This window comes from Mesoplodon bidens (genome assembly GCF_964165515.1).
Source record: "Mesoplodon bidens genome assembly, chromosome: X".
Lineage (NCBI taxonomy): Eukaryota > Metazoa > Chordata > Mammalia > Artiodactyla > Ziphiidae > Mesoplodon > Mesoplodon bidens.
The window spans coordinates 120,427,916-120,446,373 of record NC_138163.1 but is presented as its reverse complement, the minus strand read 5'-3'; the positions used below and the strand labels follow the sequence as shown (position 1 = coordinate 120,446,373).

Below are 18,458 nucleotides of genomic sequence, written 5' to 3'. Positions count from 1 at the left end.
TCTGTGATGATTCCTGATTCTATGATCATTGGAGCAATATTCCCTCATTGGTTGGCAAATGTTAACAGAATCATTGCACATTTATTATTCATGAGGAGGGTGAAGCTTCATGACAGAGGTCAATGAATAAGAGAATGATCCCTGTGTAAAGGCAGGAAGAAAACCGATTTAGGGACAAATCCTTCTCTCTCTGCATTGGACCATTCACAATTATTCTTCCTAATCCAAAAATTGTTACAGTCTTTATTTTACCAAGTAGACAGAAAGGAATAAACATTTAGAGGGTAAGTGTTGTATTCTAAGTACTTTACAAAGGGCTTTACAGCAGCATTTAATATTCACAACCTTAGGAGGAGGAAATTATTCTTATTAACTCCATTTGACAGGTAAGCACACTGAGATGCAAGAACCTTGTCCAAAATCACACAGCTGGAGCCGACCCTGCTCTTTGGTGGGGCTAATGGCAGACTCTGGGAAGGCTCACGCCAATCAGCACTTCCCAGAACTTCTGCTGCCAGTGACCTTGTCCCCACGGTGAGCCACAGCCACCCCCTGCCTCCACAGGAGACCCTCCAACACTAGCAGCCGTGTGGCTGACAGGGTCTTGGTGCTCCGGCCGGGTGCCAGGCCTGTGCCTCTGAGGTGGGAGAGCTGAGTTCAGGACACTGGTCCACCAGAGACCTCCCAGCTCCACGTAATATCAAGCAGCGAGAGCTCTCCCAGAGACCTCTGTCTCAATGTTAAGACCCAGCTCCACTCAACGGCCATCAAGCTACAGTGCTGTACACCCCATGCCAAACAACTAGCAAGACAGGAACACAACCCCACCCATTAGCAGAGAGGCTGCCTAAAACCATAATAAGGCCACAGACACCCCAAAACACACCACCAGACGTGGACCTGCCCACCAGAGAGACAAAATCAAGCCTCATCCACCAGAACACAGGCACTAGTCCCCTCCACCAGAAAGCCTACACAACCCACTGAACCAACCTTAGCCACTGGGGGCAGACACTAAAAACAACGGGAACTACCAACCTGCAGCCTGCGAAAAGGAGACCCCAAACACAACAGGTTAAGCAAAATGAGAAGACACACAAACACACAGCAGATGAAGAATCAACGTAAAAACCCACCAGACCAAACAAATGAAGAGGAAATAGGCAGTCTACTTAAAAAAGGATTCAGAGTAATGATAGTAAAAATGATCCAAAATCTTGGAAGTAGAATGGAGGAGATATAAGAAATGTTTAACAAGGACCTAGAAGAACTAAAGAGCAAACAAGCAATGATGAACAACACAATAAATGAAATTAAAAATTCTCTAGAAGGAATCAATAGCAGAACAACTGAGGCAGAAGAACAGATAAGTGACCTGGAAGATAAAATATTGGAAATAACTACGGCAGAGCAGAATAAGAAAAAAGAATGAAAGGAATTGAGGACAGTCTCAGAGACCTCTGGGACAACATTTAACGCACCAACATTCGAATTATAGGGGTCCCAGAAGAAGAAGAGAAAAAGAAAGGGACTGAGAAAATATTTGAAGAGATTATAGTTGAAAACTTCCCGGGCTTCCCTGGTGGCGCAGTGGTTGAGAGTCCGCCTGCTGATGCAGGGGACACGGGTTCATGCCCCGGTCCGGGAAGATCCCACATGCTGCGGAGCGGCTAGGCCTGTGAGCCATGGTCGCTGAGCCTGTGTGTCCAGAGCCTGTGCTCCGCAACGGGAGAGGCCACAACAGTGAGAGCCCCGCGTACCGCAAAAAAAAAAAAAAGAAAGAAAGAAAGAAAACTTCCCTAATATGGGAAAGGAAATAGCTAATCAAGTCCAGGAGGCACAGAGAGTCCCATACAGAATAAATCCAAGGAGAAATATGCCAAGACACATATTAATCAAACTGTCAAAAATTAAACACAAAGAAAACATATTAAAAGCAGCAAGAGAAAAGCAACAATTAAGATACAAGGGAATCCCCATAAGGGAAACAGCTGATCTTTCAGCAGAAACTCTGCAAGCCAGAAGGGAGTGGCAGGACACATTTAAAGTGATGAAAGGGAAAAACCTACAGCAAAGATTACTGTACCCAGCAAGGATCTCATTCAGATTCGATGGAGAAATTAAAACCTTTACAGACAAGCAAAAGCTAAGAGAATTCAGCACCACCAAACCAGCTTTACAACAAATGCTAAAGGAACTTCTCTAGGCAGGAAATACAAGAGAAGGAAAAGACCTACAATAACAAACCCAAAACAATTAAGAAAATGGTAATAGGAACATACATATCAATAATTACCTTGAATGTCAATGGATTAAATGCCCCATCCAAAAGACACAGACTGGCTGAATGGATACAAAAAGAAGACCTGTATATATGTTGTCTACAAGAGACCCACTTCAGACCTAGGGACACATACAGACTGAAAGTGAGGGGATAGAAAAAGATATTCCACACAAATGGAAATCAAAAGAAAGCTGGAGTAGCAATTCTCATATCAGACAAAATAGACTTTAAAATAAAGACTATGGAGACCTTCAAGATGGTGGAAGAGTAAGATGTGGCAATCATTTGCAAACAAGAGGCCTGATTAACACCTCTTATTGCTGACCCGGCTCTTTTAACTGTGGCCTAAAGTCATGTAATACTTTACATTTATAAACAGAAGTCTTACACTTTTTTTTTTTTTTTTTTTTTTTGTGGTACGCAGGCCTCTCGCTGCCGTGGCCTCTCCCGTTGCGGAGCACAGGCTCCGGACGCGTAGGCTCAGCGGTCATGGCTCACGGGCCCAGCCGCTCCGCGGCATGTGGGATCCTCCCGGACCGGGGCACGAACCCATGTCCCCTGCATCGGCAGGCGGACTCCCAACCACTGCGCCACCAGGGAAGCCCCAGAAGTCTTACACTTTTGATGGTCTACCCCAAATATGAAACAGCTTTCCATGTCCTAAATTATAATTTCTCAAAAAGAAATGTAAGGTAAGGTAAGGTAAAGTAAGGTAAGGTAAGGAAAAGAGAAGAAAAGAAAAGAAAAGAATATCTTGGCCCATAATTCAACTATACTTCAATAAACAATAAATTTAAAAAAAAGGAAATCTTGGCCCAAAATAAGGTGTTTTCTTGGGGGTGGTTGTATTTATTTATTGATCATTCTCACAGGTTATCACCCATCTGTGATATGTAGCAAGAAAACCATCCTCTGAGAAAGACTCAACTTCTATTACAACTGTGGAACCCAGATGTTATCAAAATTTAGATAATTCAAGCTAGAGCAAGCACATCTAGAGAGTCATCTCAAATTACACTTTCATGTAGTGAGGACCTGAAGTTTTAGAGTGTTTCTTTAGCTCCAGATCAACAAAATTACATCTCTGCTCACCTAGTAATTTCACTTCTAGGAATCTACCTAAGGAAACAATCAGAAACCTGGGCTAAAATTTGAGTTAAAAGATGGTTATCAAAGTATTAGGGACTTCCCTGGTGGTGCAGTGGTTAAGAATCCACCTGCCAATGCAGGGTACACGGGTTCAATCCCTGGACCGGGAAGATCCCACATGCTGTGGAGCAACTAAGTCCGTGCACCACAACTACTGAGCCCGCGAGCCATAACTACCGAAGCCCACGTGCCTAGAGCCTGTGCCCCACAACAACAGAAGCCACCACAATGAGAAGCCCGCACACCACAACAAAGAGTAGCCCCCGCTTGCCACAACTAGAGAAAGCTCGCACGCAGCAACGAAGACCCAACACAGCCATAAATAAATAAATAAATAAATAAATAAATTTATTAACAAAACAAAACAAAGTATTATTTATCATTGGGAAAAAGCCCTGCATCTTCAACGACAGAATGGTAAAATAAATTTCACAATGGAACTCTAAGGAGCCATTATATATATTTTTTAATTTAAATATACCCAGTGACATGGGGAAATACTCTATACTATTAATAGTAATAATGTTAACAATTATGCCAGGTGCTATGCTGGGTATTTTTTTTTTTTTGCCACACTGCGAGGCTTGTGGGATCTTAGTTCCCCAACCAGGGATTGAACCCAGGCCCTCAGCAGTGAGAGTGCAGAGTCCTAACCACTGGACCACCAGGGAATTTCCACTGGGTACTTTATATGTATTACTTCATTTAATACTCACAACAATTAACCATATGAAGGGTACTATTATTATTTACTAATTACAGATGAAGAAATGGTGACTTAACAAGGTTAAGTATTGACACAGTCACACAGATGGGGAGTATCTAAGTCCAAAGCTGTAGTAGATAAGAAGCCACTACACTATGCTGCAGGATAGACATTATAGATACATGATACCAATTTTTTGTTATTACATACACACAACCCACACAGGTGATGTTTAAATTTATTTTTTTTTTTTTGCGGTAGGCGGGCCTCTCACTGTTGTGGCCTCTCCCGTTGCGGAGCACAGGCTCCGGACGCGCAGGCTCAGCGGCCATGGCTCATGGGCCCAGCCGCTCCGCGGCATGTGGGATCTTCCCGGGCCAGGGCTCGAACCCGCGTCCCCTGCATTGGCAGGAGGATTCTTAACCACTGCACCACCAGGGAAGGTCCCTTTTTGTATTTCTGCACTTATATTTTCTTAATCAATATGCATTATTTTTATAAACAGAAAAAAAAAACTGACACCTTCCATAATAGTTTAATAGGGCAAGTTGGACAGCTTCACTTTGGCAGGGAAATCAACAGAATTCCTTCTTTCCTGGCTCTACCACTTCCTGGCTGTTGCAATTTTGTAGCCCTCTGAGCCTCTGGTTCTCTCTGTTGCAAAGATAGAGCTAACATTAGCTATTTCACAAGACAGTTGATATTAAACAAGTCAATGAATGTAAAACACCCACGATGTCCCTTGGCTGTTTCCTTTCCTCCTACTCTCCCCCTACTCAGACCTCTTCAGTTATAGGAATTATCTTTCTCAAAAAGATTAAATTCTGTTGTAGTAAACTACAAACATACCTGCAAAGTAAACTGTATGCTCTGAGGGCTCGTTTCAAAACTTAGTCCTCCTTTATAACCCCCAAGTACCTAGCGTAAGAGTCAATAAATAGTTGTTGATTTGTTGACTCATTAGCCAAATAAAAGTTTTCCAAATGCTAGGGAGTTAACCCCTTTTTATGCAGTTTTAAATTTAAATTCCAGTATCAAGAGGGGTAATGTTGGTCCTCCATGGCATCTATCTATTCCTGACAATAAAAAACCTAACTTGATTCATAAAGAAAATTCACATTTCTTAGGGTTCTAAGCTTTTACGTGTGCAAAAAACACAATCACAATGAGCTTTTTTTAGCCACCTGTTTTTCAGAATGGGCTCTCCTTGTCATAATGGCAAAGTGAAGCATAAGAGCATGAAACTTAAACTGGAAAAACAGAATAAACAGAAAACAATTATAGTGTGTTTTTTTTTAAACATCTTTATTGGAGTGTAATTGCTTTACAATGGTGCATTAGTTTCTGCTTTATAACAAAGTGAATCAGTTATACATATACATATATCCCCATATCTCTTCCCTCTTGAGTCTCCCTCCCTCCCACCCTCCCTATCCCACCCCTCTAGGTGGTCACAAAGCACCGAGCTGATCTCCCTGTGTATAGTGTGTTTTAATGAAACAATCATTATTCTAAAAACCTAACCAGCCCACACTGAAAACGACCTTGTTTTTGCTTCAAGGAGGCAGCTATTATTAGTGCTTAGTCACCTAGTTCTTACTTACTGTTAGCAGTAACTCTGTAACAAGCTCTCCTGAGTCCTCCCACAAAAGAGAACAAAGCAGAGGCAGGAAGGGCCTATGTATGGTCATCCGTGTGCAATGGTGTCAGGAAAGACACTACCTGAAGTGGCTTTAGGCAGACAAGAATCAATGCTATTTTTAAAGATCTTTGAGAAACACATTTCATAAATTCTCCCAATGACTCACTATGCATGATATCCCCAGAGGGTGGGAAGGCTAACAGAGGAGCTACTTTTGCTTTCTTTTCTACATACAGGATATTGCGAGCAAAGGCAGAGAATTACTTGTTGAATGTTGGGGGCGTCATTTCGTGATAATCCAACCTATAGACTGAAAACACGGCAGGCCCCTTTTATGCTTTCTCTTTGACTCATTCCAGAACCCAGGCAGGGCAGCCAAAGCAGGGCCCTCAGAGGACCTGTCTGGGAAGGTGGTTTGTAAAAAGCCAAAAAAAACCCAAACAAACAGAAAAACCCTCTATCTGCAAGAGGCCCGAGTACTTGTCCCATTGGGTATAATCCAGGAAGAGCTATACTCTTATCCAGCTGTTCTCAAACATTTTACTCTCAGGACATTTAAAAATAATTGAAAAATCCAAAAAGCTTGCCTTCAAAAATTCTAGAAAACATGAGAACACACAAGCACACATTCCTTTAGTCACCAGAGCAATGATGTCATCACACATCTGTAAATATATAACAATTTTCCACAGCAATGCAAGCCAGGAGATAGTCAGATATCATCAACATGCTGAAAGAAAAGAACTTCCAACCTCAAACTCGCTAACAGTGAAATAAATCCTTCAAGAACTTTAAGATGAATTTAAAGACATATTTAGACAAGCAAAACAAAAATTTTACAAGAGCAGACCTTCACTAAATGCAAGTATGAAGGAGTGTACCTCAGGCAGAAGGAAAGTGTTTCCACAAGGAAGGTCAGAAATTTAAGAAAAAATAAGGAAAAAAGTAAGAAAGAAAATATTCTGTTAACTCTAAAAATTACCAGCAGAGGGGGGAAAAATCATTGAGGAATCGAAGTAGCTTACCTTAGGAAATTCTAGAAAACACAATACAAGCACACATTCCTTTAGTCATGAGAGCAATGACGTCATCACACATCAGTTCTCTGGAAAATTTCAGCGAGAGTAAGAAAAGGAAACGAAATCCTACCACTACTATGAAACTAGTTTTGATAGGATCTTCAGACCCACAGGGCCCCTCAAAAAGAAGGGACCCACAAGGCCCCCTTTTTTTTTTTTAAGGTTTAACTCTATATTTGGTCTGTGCAGGGGCTGCGACAGGGCCTGGAGGCCTCGTCACCCGTCATGTTCCCCTGACACCAGGCCACCTGGGCCACTAGACCCGGTGCCACCCCAGCTCAACCGCGACCCCCACCGAGGGCGGGGACAGCCTGTTCGCTCTCAGCCAGACGCTGCGCCCAGTGCTGAAGCCCCGTCAGGGGCCACCGCGGAGGCTCCGTCCTCTTCCCTAGGCGGCCGTTTTTAAACGCAGCAAGCTCAGGCGGATGCAGGCTGCGTGCACAGCCGAGCGGGAAAACGCACGCTCTGCCCTGAGAGGATGGTACGGCCCCAAACGGGTCCCTGATAAAACGTAAGAAAAACACTTGCGAAAATGTACCCGATGAGAGCCACTGCTCTAATCCCCTTATCCCCCCATCGCCCAAAGCCAGTTCTCTCCAAGGAAGAAACAGCAAAGTCACTGGTCCAGGGCCAAAAGGGGAACCCCTCTCTTCCTTTTTGCGAAGGTTACTAGGGGACGCTTAGGCTCCGAGGTCGAGCTTTCGGGAAGGCTCCGCCAGGCGCCGCTAGAGGGCGCCGCTAGAGAGCGCCGCTAGAGAGCCGCACCTGGCGCCTCACCGCCCGCGCCCCCGCCCGCGCGGGCCGGGTTCACACGGGCGGCCGGAAGAGAGGGAGGTGCCCGGAAGAGGGGGACGGTCGCGGTCTCATTGGACGAGGCGCCGCGGCCTCATTGGACGAGGTGCCTCATTGGACGAGGTGCCTCCGCCTCACGGCCCGGGGCGGGGCTTCTTCGCGCTAAAAAGCGGAGCCGGGCGGCTGAAGCGAGCGGGTGTTGTCTTAGTTAGCTGGTGTTCTTGCTTCGTTTGCCGAGGTTCGCCGGGTCATGGTGCCATCCTGACTGGGAAGAGGACGCTCCCGGGAGACGAATGAGGAACCACCTCCTCTTGCTGTTCAAGTACAGGGGCTTGGTCCGCAAAGGGAAGAAAAGCAAAAGAAGAAAATGGCTAAATTCGTGATCCGCCCGGCCACCGCCGCCGACTGCAGTGACATTCTGCGGCTGATCAAGGTAGCGGGAGGCATGGGCTCTTCCTGCGGCGGGCGGTGGGGTCCTTGTCCCCGGTAGGTCCCCCTCTCTCCGCCTGCCTCCCCCAGCCCCGGCCCGGCCGCGCCGCTCCGGGCGAGGCTCTGGGAATGAATCCCCGCCCAGCCCACCCCATTCTCCCCAGCTGGCCGGGCCGGGGTCTCACTTAATTTTCCGTTTCTCTTCCTTTCTCCTGTGTACATCAACCCAGGAACTGGCTAAATACGAATACATGGAAGAGCAAGTAATATTAACTGAAAAAGGTAACGCATCAGTGGCGGGGCGGGGGACGAGCGTCCGGTGCCTGCCACCTTCATCTAGGCCAACACTGTCCCTGCTGCCTTTTCTTGCAGATCTGCTAGAGGATGGTTTTGGAGAGCACCCCTTCTACCACTGCCTGGTTGCAGAAGTGCCCAAGGAGCACATGACTCCAGAAGGTAATCGCCCTCTCCTTCCAGAAGCCGGAGAGATCGAGTGTTGTGGAAGACGTAGTGGCTGCTCTGTAGAAGCACTAACAACACAGGCTGAAGTTACTTACTGAGAAGTTGGCCAGAAATACTAGCCAGCCGGTGTTCAAACTACTGAGAAAAAAAATAGATTGCTGCACTTAATAATAGGGCGGGTTAGAAGAGCTGTTTAAGTATCAGTGCTGTGGAGACCCGGAAAAGTTAGGTATAAAGTCGTTTGTTGTAATTCAGTTTCATAAATGGTTCTTGTTTGACCCTAACGTAACCGTTTTTGTATTTGTGTTAAATTACATTTTTTTCTTTAATTTGTCCCAATCTTCAGGTTACAGTCTCTAGCTTCGCCATGTACATGGCCCTTCCGTGTACATGGATGGGCGGGGAGGTAACTAAAAGATCCTTTACACAATAAAGTAGATGATCATGATAAATGAGGTAAGGCCCTATTATCACACACTTAAAACACGGTAGATCAGAAGCTCCATTGTACTCACTTCCTGTTTGCAAAGGACTATAAAATGGCTAGAAAGTTTAATTTGAAATCTTTGCCTCCAATTGGAATTACAGACACCCGTAAAGAAGGAGTCAGATGCTTTTTTCCTTTTTTTCTTTGTTTTTTCTTCGTCGTTTTTTCCTTTCTGGTCCTTGTTGAATGGGCAGAAGACAGAGCTAAAGAGGGAAGTTGTTGGGCAGGGGCGGTGGGGGGTGCTTACGGTTTTTTCTGAGGTCATTTCCTCATACTAGAAAAAATGAGCAGAAAACAGGAGGAGGTACTTTCCAGAGGTATATGGATGTTACATCACACCTGGGTACCTCTACTTCTTCCGGCTTAAACACTGGGGAGACCAAATCGAAAATGTGTGAATTGGAAGGCAAGTTCTGAAATTAAACGTTGCTCTTTTAGCCTGATGTCCTGACCTTAAGGAAGCAGAGTTTCTAAACTACAAATACTTAACTATTCTGAACTGCCGTGTAAACCTGACTTATTCCCAAGTCAAGATACCGGTATATCAATAAGATGTGAATAATGTGTGTGTTTAGTTTTAAGACCATAGCACTTTCATTCTGGCAAGTAATGAAAGCATTCTCACTTCCTGAGTGTGAGATCCAGCAGATTGCAGAGTGGCCAGTCCACAGTTTTAGCCTGGTTTCAGCTAGCTCTAATGTGTGCTTTTTGCAAATACATGTTCTAAGAACAGTGAGATCATCCAACAGTGGCCTGGATTGCACTAGCATAAAAGTCAGGAGACAGTCTGGCCCACTGGCTACTTATTTCTGTAATACGTGCATGTATATTTTTTAAAAACTTATGATAGACTTCTGATTTTGCAGCTACAACTTTGACGGATTGTTTTTCATCCATAACTCATGTGATACTCTTATTACAGGACACAGCATTGTTGGTTTTGCCATGTACTATTTTACCTATGACCCATGGATTGGCAAACTGTTGTATCTTGAGGACTTCTTCGTGATGAGTGATTATAGAGGTATGGTTGAGTTCAGGGGGGCTGCTCTAAAGAGAAATCAGGGCTTGAAGTCCTTAAAATGACCTTTTAAATGGTACTCCTCTTTCTTTTTTAGGCTTTGGCATAGGATCAGAAATTCTGAAGAATCTAAGCCAGGTATGTCTTGGTGTTTGGTTTCCAAATTTGTAAGGGTCACTGGATTATTTTAACAGCTGAATCAAAATTGGGTCTTGGAAAGCAGGTGAAATGTCACTGAGTTTGTGTTTTCCTCTCCTGCGTAACAGGTTGCAATGAAGTGTCGCTGCAGCAGCATGCACTTCTTGGTAGCAGAGTGGAATGAACCATCTATCAACTTCTACAAAAGAAGAGGTGCTTCTGATCTGTCCAGCGAAGAGGGATGGAGGCTCTTCAAGATCGACAAGGAGTACTTGCTAAAAATGGCAGCAGAGGAGTGAGGAGTGCTGGTGTAGACAATGACAGCTTCCATTCTATTTTAGAATAAATTCTCAATTTACCTTGCTTTCTATCCTATTTGTAGTGAAATGATAGAATGAGCACCCATTCCAAAGCTTTATTACCAGTGGCGTTGTTGCATGTTTGAAGTAAGGTCTGTTTAAGATGGCAATCCTTGTATGCACGTTGGAGTCAGACTTCTGTTGAACATCTTTAATGAAGAGCAAGGTGGTATGATAATGTCTATGAAAAAAACTCCACTCTTGTGAGTCATTTCAATGTGTACAATGTACACACTGGTACTTAGAGTTTCTGTTTTGATTCTTTTTTAATAAACTACCCTTTGATTTAATTGTTTGGTGTAAGTATTTTTACTGATCCTTTATTTCTTAGACATTTTTCTTGCTGTTGAGTGCAAAGTAAAAATGCCCAAGAAACACGATGACTTGACTGTTTTTTAAAAAGAGAGTTTTTGACCCAGTTTAAAGTGTCTTATGGTCAGGAGCTGTGTTGTGCTGGTATTCCCAATGTCTAGAAAGAAGCCAGTTGAATCCCAAGGTTTTATGTGTAGCAACATATAAAAATATGACTTTATATTGATGACACTACACTTAATCCAACAGAATTTTCAAGAGCTTAGAAACTAAGGCCCACAATGAAAAAGCCCATTTGTTACACCAGTAAAAGAGGTGGAAATGGGATTCTGAAATACTGGAAATTGGGGGAAAAAACATCTTGCCCACAACAACCTCATCCCCCACACAAATACTATTGTGAAGGGAAAGTAAATCACTTTGCTAGTTAGGCAGGAACAAAAATTCCACATTTTTAAAGGAATTTTGTAAACTAATAGAAGGCTGGAGTTGGACACAGGTACCAATCAGGGAAATTAGCATCCTATTTGGAGGGCAAGTTTCTGATAACTGTGTTAACACATGGGTTTCTAAGCAGAGAAACAATAGGAGGGCTTAAAACTGCTGGGGGTCCGGGGGGAGAAGTAAGTAGAAGCTTTCTCCAGGACTGAAAATGAAACTCAAAAAGGGCTGAGGAGGAGGCAGTTTTAGATAGGTGAACTCCTTTTATTACTCATGACACTGACCTAAATTCCTAAACCCACTAATTCCCACAGTGATGAAAATGGTAGTTAATAACCACTGTACTGATTTCCAAGATTAATGTTTTCCAAAAGAAATCGTCAGATAACTGAGAAGCAGTATTCTGTGTCTTCTTACTGTGTTCTCCAGGAAAGAAACACTGGACTCCTCACTCAAAGGGCGATTTGTCCTTCATCCCTTGGTTTCAGTGTCTTTTGTGGCTTCCTAAATTAGAAGGCAGCCATATAAACAAGCAGGATCCTGTACTGTGTTTAACAGGAGGGCTTTGGGATTTATTGGTAGCTCAGAGAGCATGTCATGAAAATAGACATAGAGTCCATTCTCAACCAGGATCCTGCCAGACTGGCGAGTAACTATAGGAGAGAAACGCTGGCAAGCATAAAAAGGGTTAACTAAATACAAGGAGCTTTGTGGGGAAAGAAGACATTTTGAAAATTGTGTTTTGGAAAGTGGGCCTCCTTGAGGAAAACAACTACATGCTGACTGTGGTTAAATATGTGAATAAATTAGATTAACCAAGTGAGTTACAATGTAACTCTTTGTTTTCTCATACTTCTTAGAGCTTAGCCCTAAAGGCCCAGTGTTGTCACCATGAAAGCTTTTACGAAGTTTTTGTATCCACTTTAAAAAAGTCCCTTGAGTTTAAAATTTAGAAGCTGAAACACCACAGCATCAGCCCACTGAATGTTCAACTCTGTTACAAAGACACCTCTTTAAAAACTGAACTATAAAAACAAATCCATAAAGCTTGAAATCAGGCAAGTAAGAAAACGCATTCTGGGGAAATTATATGAAAGGAAATAATAAACAATGATAAACCTGGAAAAGGGGGGCAGGGGGAGTCCAGGTAAGCAACACCTCTGTAAAGATAACTTTGAAATTACTATTTTACTAAAATATTACGCCTGACATAATCATTTGGGAAGAACAGTATTTCAGGCCTAAGAACTTGCCAATTATTACATAAGAATATTTTGGGGTTTTCTCTGTGCAGTTAAAAAAAATAACTTATTTGCTAAGTTTATTAGCTCCCTTAAAGAATAATAAAATCAAAAATTTTGATAGTATTAAAACAGGAAGTAGCTGGGTTTGTCCACACATAGCCTTACAAGACATCCTGCCACCAATCTCATTACAGGGTCAACAGTAGAGGCGCCTTCTGTCACACTCCAAACCAGAGCCCAAGGTCATCAACTGCTTAAGATTCCACTGGGCAGCCTTTCTAGGGAAAGAAAGTGGAGTCTTTTTCACAGAAATGCACAAGCAACAATTCAGAAGAAACCTAATGATTTATTAATGTCTTAACACCCACTCTACCCAGTCCTGTGAGTCCCCAGCAGGGCCTAGAATGATGGCACTTATCTGTGCTCCTTGAGGCAAGTGGCTGCTCAGAGTCTGCAGGTGGCCATGTCCGCTCCCAGGATTCTGTTTGCGAGACCGGCCTCATCTTCGTCTCCTTGCTTCATCATCTCTTCGTGTGGACCGGCCTCATCTTCGTCTCCTTGCTTCAACATCTCTTCGTGTGGATTGTCATCTCAGGGTGACTCTGTGCTTTATTCTCATCCCTTTTCTTTGTGCTGCCGGTCTGGGCTTCAAGCTAGTCAGCTGTCACCCACAACCCAGACTGACAGGCCCACACCCTTATTGAGTCCATCCCACCCCCACCCCTACCATCATTGCCTTTTATGCCTCATCTATCAAAGGCCACCAAATGCCCTTCCTTGCAAGGTTCTCCCAGCACCCTCTTCCCCCAACACCTTTCTTTCTTGTGGCTCGCATCTGCCCAGCAAATGTTTTAGTAACTTCCACGTGGTTATCAACATAATAGTTAATAAGAGCTAACGTTTAGTAAGTACTCACCAGGAACCAGGCATTGTGTTTAGCACTTTGTATAGTTATTATGTCATCTAATTCTCACAAACATCGTGTGACGTAGATGCTACTATTTGTTTCTTTTTATAATGAGAAACTAACCCTCAGAGAGGTTAAGTTGCCTAAGGCCACACAACTAGGCCTGGGAATCAAACTCCAAACAAAATTTCTCAAACCCCTAGGGGTTCACTGCCATATTCTCAGAGGACCTCATATTCTCCATAAGAATGACTGAATTTGGTGTTTCTTTTGAATTATACTCTAAAGAATAATAAGTACAGTTGTCCCTCAGTATCCGAGGGGGATTCTGGAATTTTTTTTTCCGAATATTTTCCATCCACTGTTACTTGTATCCGCAGATATGGAACTCACAGATCAGGCAGGGCCAACTGTATAAGCATTTTCTAGATCATTGAAATCAGTAGTTCTTAGTATGGGCTGCACATTAGAATCACCTAGAAAGATTTTAAGAAATACTAACGCCCCACCCGAAGAGAATCTTTAATTATATCTTAATGTGCATTCCAAAGTGAAGGCAGGGTTGATCGCCACTGATGTAGATAATCACCTTTTAACCGAATCCTAGTCACAACTGTGAGGACAACCATTTCAGTCTGTGTTTACGCTGCTCACCTTGGCACCACATCATTAACGAGCAAAGAACAAGTGAAATCACATCACGCTGCATGAGGGAGAACCTCCTGGAGAGTTTTTAGAGGAAAATGGTGGGAGAATTGTGTCAACCAACTGCATACAGTGCTGAAACTGGAAACAGCCATCAGTACCATGCTCCTATGCAAGCAGCAACTTCATTTCAGCAAAACATCTTCCCTCACATTAAATCAGTGTTGCCCATTTGAATTTTATTCATTTGGTAGTTTTGTCTGTATTTGACTTGTAAATGTATATGGTTTCACAGTTGTATAGGAGCTATGAACATCAAATGTTCACATCTAGTTGTATGTCTACAGTAAGTAAATATAATAAGAATAATTTCAATCACCACAGTGAGAAGTCTTTCCTTTAAAAGGAGTCTGTGCTACTAGAATTTGAGAAACACTGCTGTGACCATAATGCAATACTGCCTGCTTCTGATTGGTTAAAAAAAGGCCAACGGCATCAGAGGTAAGACTTTACCAATTAAGCCCCAATTTGGACAGATTTAGTCTTGATATTTCAGCAAGAATATTTCATAGATATGTTTTTTTTTCCACCAAGAGGCATGTAATGTTTGGTTGTCTCTTTTTGTGATGCAGCCGATGATGTCAATACCTAGGTGTACTGATTCATTAGGAGTTTCAAACTGTGATACTCTATCATTCCTTCTTCATTTCTTAGCTAAAATACTTCTATAAAGAGAACTTTCTCCTATATTGTATTTCGTTACCATGAAGTACAGTTCACCCAGCAAAGGCAGGATACATGCTTGATTCTTTTTATTTACTAGGTTTCAAAAGAATGAACTGGCTTCCCCAACATCTTCCAATTCGGTTTTTTCCCCCCAAGTATCTTTATTAACTCGTGGACTTTAAATATTTCCTGTGTCTTAATTCCTTGCCGTCATTTTTCTGATTGAAGCTCGGATTGCTCTAATTGTCCAATGAGAGCTTCTTCAAGTTGGCTTCAGAATCCTTTGGACACGACTGCAGAAGCCTTTCTCTGTTAGCTTCCTCGCTTTTAGTATGTCCCAGGTTCATCTTGTACATTTCCTACCCCAGACCTGACATCAATGGCTAGGTAATTCCGAGCTTCTGAGATTTCCAGGGAAGCAACATTTACTGGGATCAAGCAGTGTTCACAGCTCTGTTTTGACAATAACATGGGCACAGCCGACTGGTGCCATTCACCTCCAGCTTAGCTCAGGGAGCCTTCCACCAGCTGCGGCCCAGGGCTGTCTTCTTCCACCTCGGGGCTTATCCCGCTTTCTTTCATTCAGTGAATCAATAACAAAAACAACAAAAGTGGTTACAAAACAGCTAAATCCACAATGACAATGATCCTTGTTTGCAGAGCAACATGGTCTGTCCAGGGGCAGTTTGGGTCTGGTGGAAAGAACGCTCCACTTGGAGTCAAAGGAAACTGAATTGGATCTTGGCTCTTCTTCATTTACGGGACTAAAAATAAACTACCTCAGAGTTGCAAATGAGATTATGAATATGGAAGTGCAGGATGTACATGATTAATATATTCTATATGATATACTTAGAGTAACCCTATGTTGAGCATCTACTATGTGCTAGATACCATGATTTTATTTCATTAATCTTCATAACAACAGTGGCAGAATATGCCACCCCAAAATATGCCACTTTGGCATTAAGGATTATTTTGAGCTAAAGGCAGCTGAAAAACAGCAGATGCAAGAAGAGCATTCTAATCTCCCCTTTTCCTTCTGAAAACAGGAGATAACACTCCCAAGTGAAAGATGCCTCCCCTTTACCAGGAAAAAAGAAACATTCTTCGACTGGGAGTCAAGGTCTGCCTTTAGCCTCCCATCTATTTCAGTTACTTTTCCACAATCGCCCCTTTGTCCAATCTGTTAGAAGAGCATTTATGTTTGCCACCTCTTCGAGTGTTCATTTCCTTATGAGGGCTCCCATGTCACTGTAAAACATATTTGATCAATTTGTGTGCTTTTCTCCTGTTGATCTGTTTTCTATTAATTAAATTCTCAGGCCCAGCCAAAAACCACAAGAGGGTAAAGGTCAAGTTTTTCCTCCCCCCACATGTTTCTGTGGTGTGCCAGTGAACCAGCTGGGGTTAGGGAGGAGCCTTGATTTGTAGAATTTGCTGATTAACAGTGTGTAAATACTTCCACCAAGGCTGATTTCAAGCTACCAAAGGCTTCAACAACTGGCTTGCAAAATTCCTGAATATTTAACAGTAGGCTCTCCCAAGCCAGTAGGAGCAGGCTTCAGCACACCACTGAATCAGGCCCATTTCAAAGATGAGGAAATGGAGGCTTACGGAGGTTGAGCGACTTGGATTCACGGCAGGGGGTGTGGGTCCACGCTGTCAACCCGGTCTGTGCCTCCACAAATGTGTGCTTTCTCTACCACACATCTGGCCCTTCTCGAAGCAGCTGATCCACACTCTTTGACCTCCTTGACTGTCAACATCCCAGGAGCAGGGACGTGTCCCATAATCTTTATATCCTCAGGGCCTCATTCCACACATGGCACGCAGTAGGCATTCAACAAACATTCATTAAATAAATGGAATCAACCAGCCCCAGTTTTGGGGGGAAACAGAAAGAGAGAATCAACTTTAATGTCATGCTTTACCTGTAACAGGCATCCACTCTGAGAGTCAGAATTTAATTGGGAAAGAAAAAAGCTGATAATTATAGGGTACTTTCTACATTCCACGTGTTATACATGGATTACGTCATTTAATCCTTAAAACAAATCCATCCTTTTGTGTATGAGGCAGGTAGGGTGTAGGGGGTGAAGCAACTTGTTCTGTGTTATACAACTGGAAGGCAATGGGGTTGAGCTTTGAACTGGACAGCTGGGCCCCAGACACACCTCAAAAAGCACAACTCACTGTCTAATTTAACTGTATACAGTGGCCTTGAGTCATTAATACTGGTGGTGCTTTGAGACTCAGACTGCTTCTCTGTCACCTGGAGAAGGTCTTGCCTGTGCTTACATTATGTGTGGAGGAGCCAGGGGGAAGGTGGGATTGAGACCAACTGCTTCCTGCCGCAACGCTTCCCAGCCAGCTCTGCAAGAAAATGCGACTTTTCCGCAGAGGACCAGCTTCAAGGCAAGGCAAGTGGTTCAGGAACCACCCCACTTCACTTTCTCTTCCTCAAATTATATACAAGTTCTGTTACAAGAAACAAAAATTTGCTCTCCTAAATTTTCCACACGGGCCTCCAAGGAACTGAAAAACAAAAATCATTTTCCAGTTTCTCTGGCTTCAAGCCTGATTCCAGGACATGATCCAACACTAATCACCATCCAAATGCCTGTCAGTGAGATGGTGGCGATGTACTCTGGCATATAGTACTGAGGCAGCCTTGTGCAATGTTGTTACAGCATTATGTTATAATTACACCCCGGCCTTGTTTCCTGCACATCTTGCAGATGCTTATCCACCAACGGGGTGATAGCTGACAATCACTCTAAACAAGCCTGGACAGAAGAAATAATAGCGGTAACCCTGAGGAACTTCTGAAAGAATATACAGCTAATATTCTAGAACGTTCGGCCAGTTCAGTAGTCTCTTACAGGCAGGTCAAACGTCAGGCAGCATTTCTACCTTTTCCTGTTCTGCTTTGAGCTCTCTCTGTGCTCTCTTGTCTTGTCCAGAACAACATCACTTAACTCCTCTGTATCTTGAAACATGTTGACTTAAAACATGAAACACCGGAGGAAATTCTTACAATCCCTCAGTCCCCACCCCACCTCCCAGAGGAGCTAAAAGCTTAAGGAGTGGTGTAGCAGGCTGTTTGTTATAACTGCTAAGGGGGCGGGGGAGCTGCCTACCCACCCTCCTACCGCTCCTCCCCTGGGATGGGACAAGCAGAATCCTATTGGTCATGGACACTGGGTCTGACCAGATGGAACTCCCTGGAAATGTTCCCACCGAAATCCAGGGAAGTGGAGAGGAGGAAGTTCCGGAGGGAAGAATCTAGGTGGTGGTGTGTGTAGTTTGCATTCCTGTCTATGTTTTAAGAGGTTTCCAGGCAGGTTTTAATTAACCTCCAGCTGAAACTTGCTAAACAAGTTTTGCAACCCAGGTTGTTGTGTTAGTATTTTTTGGGTGTATTGTCCTAGGTTTGAATTTCATGAAGTTTATTATTCTTTCTAATTAAAACTCAATGGGAAAAAGCAAAGTGTATGTTTTAAAACCTAGGTATTTCCTGGTAATGGCTTGTAGGAAAGAATGAGATTTGGATTGAGAAACGAAATGAAAATTTATTTACAAGTGATAAGACAAAACTAAAAATATTATTTTTTCCAATGAAAAATGCACCA

The 18,458-nt window shown here is 43.2% G+C and overlaps 1 protein-coding gene and 1 long non-coding RNA gene across 2 annotated transcripts in view; one reads left to right on the top strand and one right to left on the bottom strand.

Moving 5' to 3' along the window:
• The window catches only part of LOC308608718, a 28,035-nt gene extending 20,325 nt beyond the window's left edge, over positions 1–7,710 (bottom strand). The window contains exon 1 of the long non-coding RNA XR_014014217.1: positions 6,807–7,710. This is a non-coding gene — a long non-coding RNA (uncharacterized lncRNA). The remainder of the gene's footprint in view (positions 1–6,806) is intronic.
• A 120-nt stretch (positions 7,711–7,830) lies between these two features.
• SAT1 (spermidine/spermine N1-acetyltransferase 1) lies at positions 7,831–10,838 on the top strand. Its single transcript, XM_081221691.1, has 6 exons — positions 7,831–8,085; positions 8,312–8,363; positions 8,454–8,537; positions 9,953–10,054; positions 10,149–10,189; positions 10,318–10,838. Exons 1-6 carry the CDS (start codon positions 8,020–8,022, stop codon positions 10,486–10,488), a joined length of 516 nt encoding a protein of 171 aa, XP_081077817.1. The 5' UTR covers positions 7,831–8,019; the 3' UTR covers positions 10,489–10,838.
• The last annotated feature ends 7,620 nt before the right edge of the window (positions 10,839–18,458 follow it).

Coding starts and splice junctions, on each gene's coding strand:
- SAT1 (XM_081221691.1), top strand. CDS start 8,020: ATGGCTAAATTCGTGATCCGCCCGGCCACCGCCGCCGACTGCAGTGAC. Junction 8,538..9,952: donor GGAGCACATGACTCCAGAAG/GTAATCGCCCTC, acceptor CTCTTATTACAG/GACACAGCATTGTTGGTTTT. Junction 10,190..10,317: donor TTCTGAAGAATCTAAGCCAG/GTATGTCTTGGT, acceptor CCTGCGTAACAG/GTTGCAATGAAGTGTCGCTG.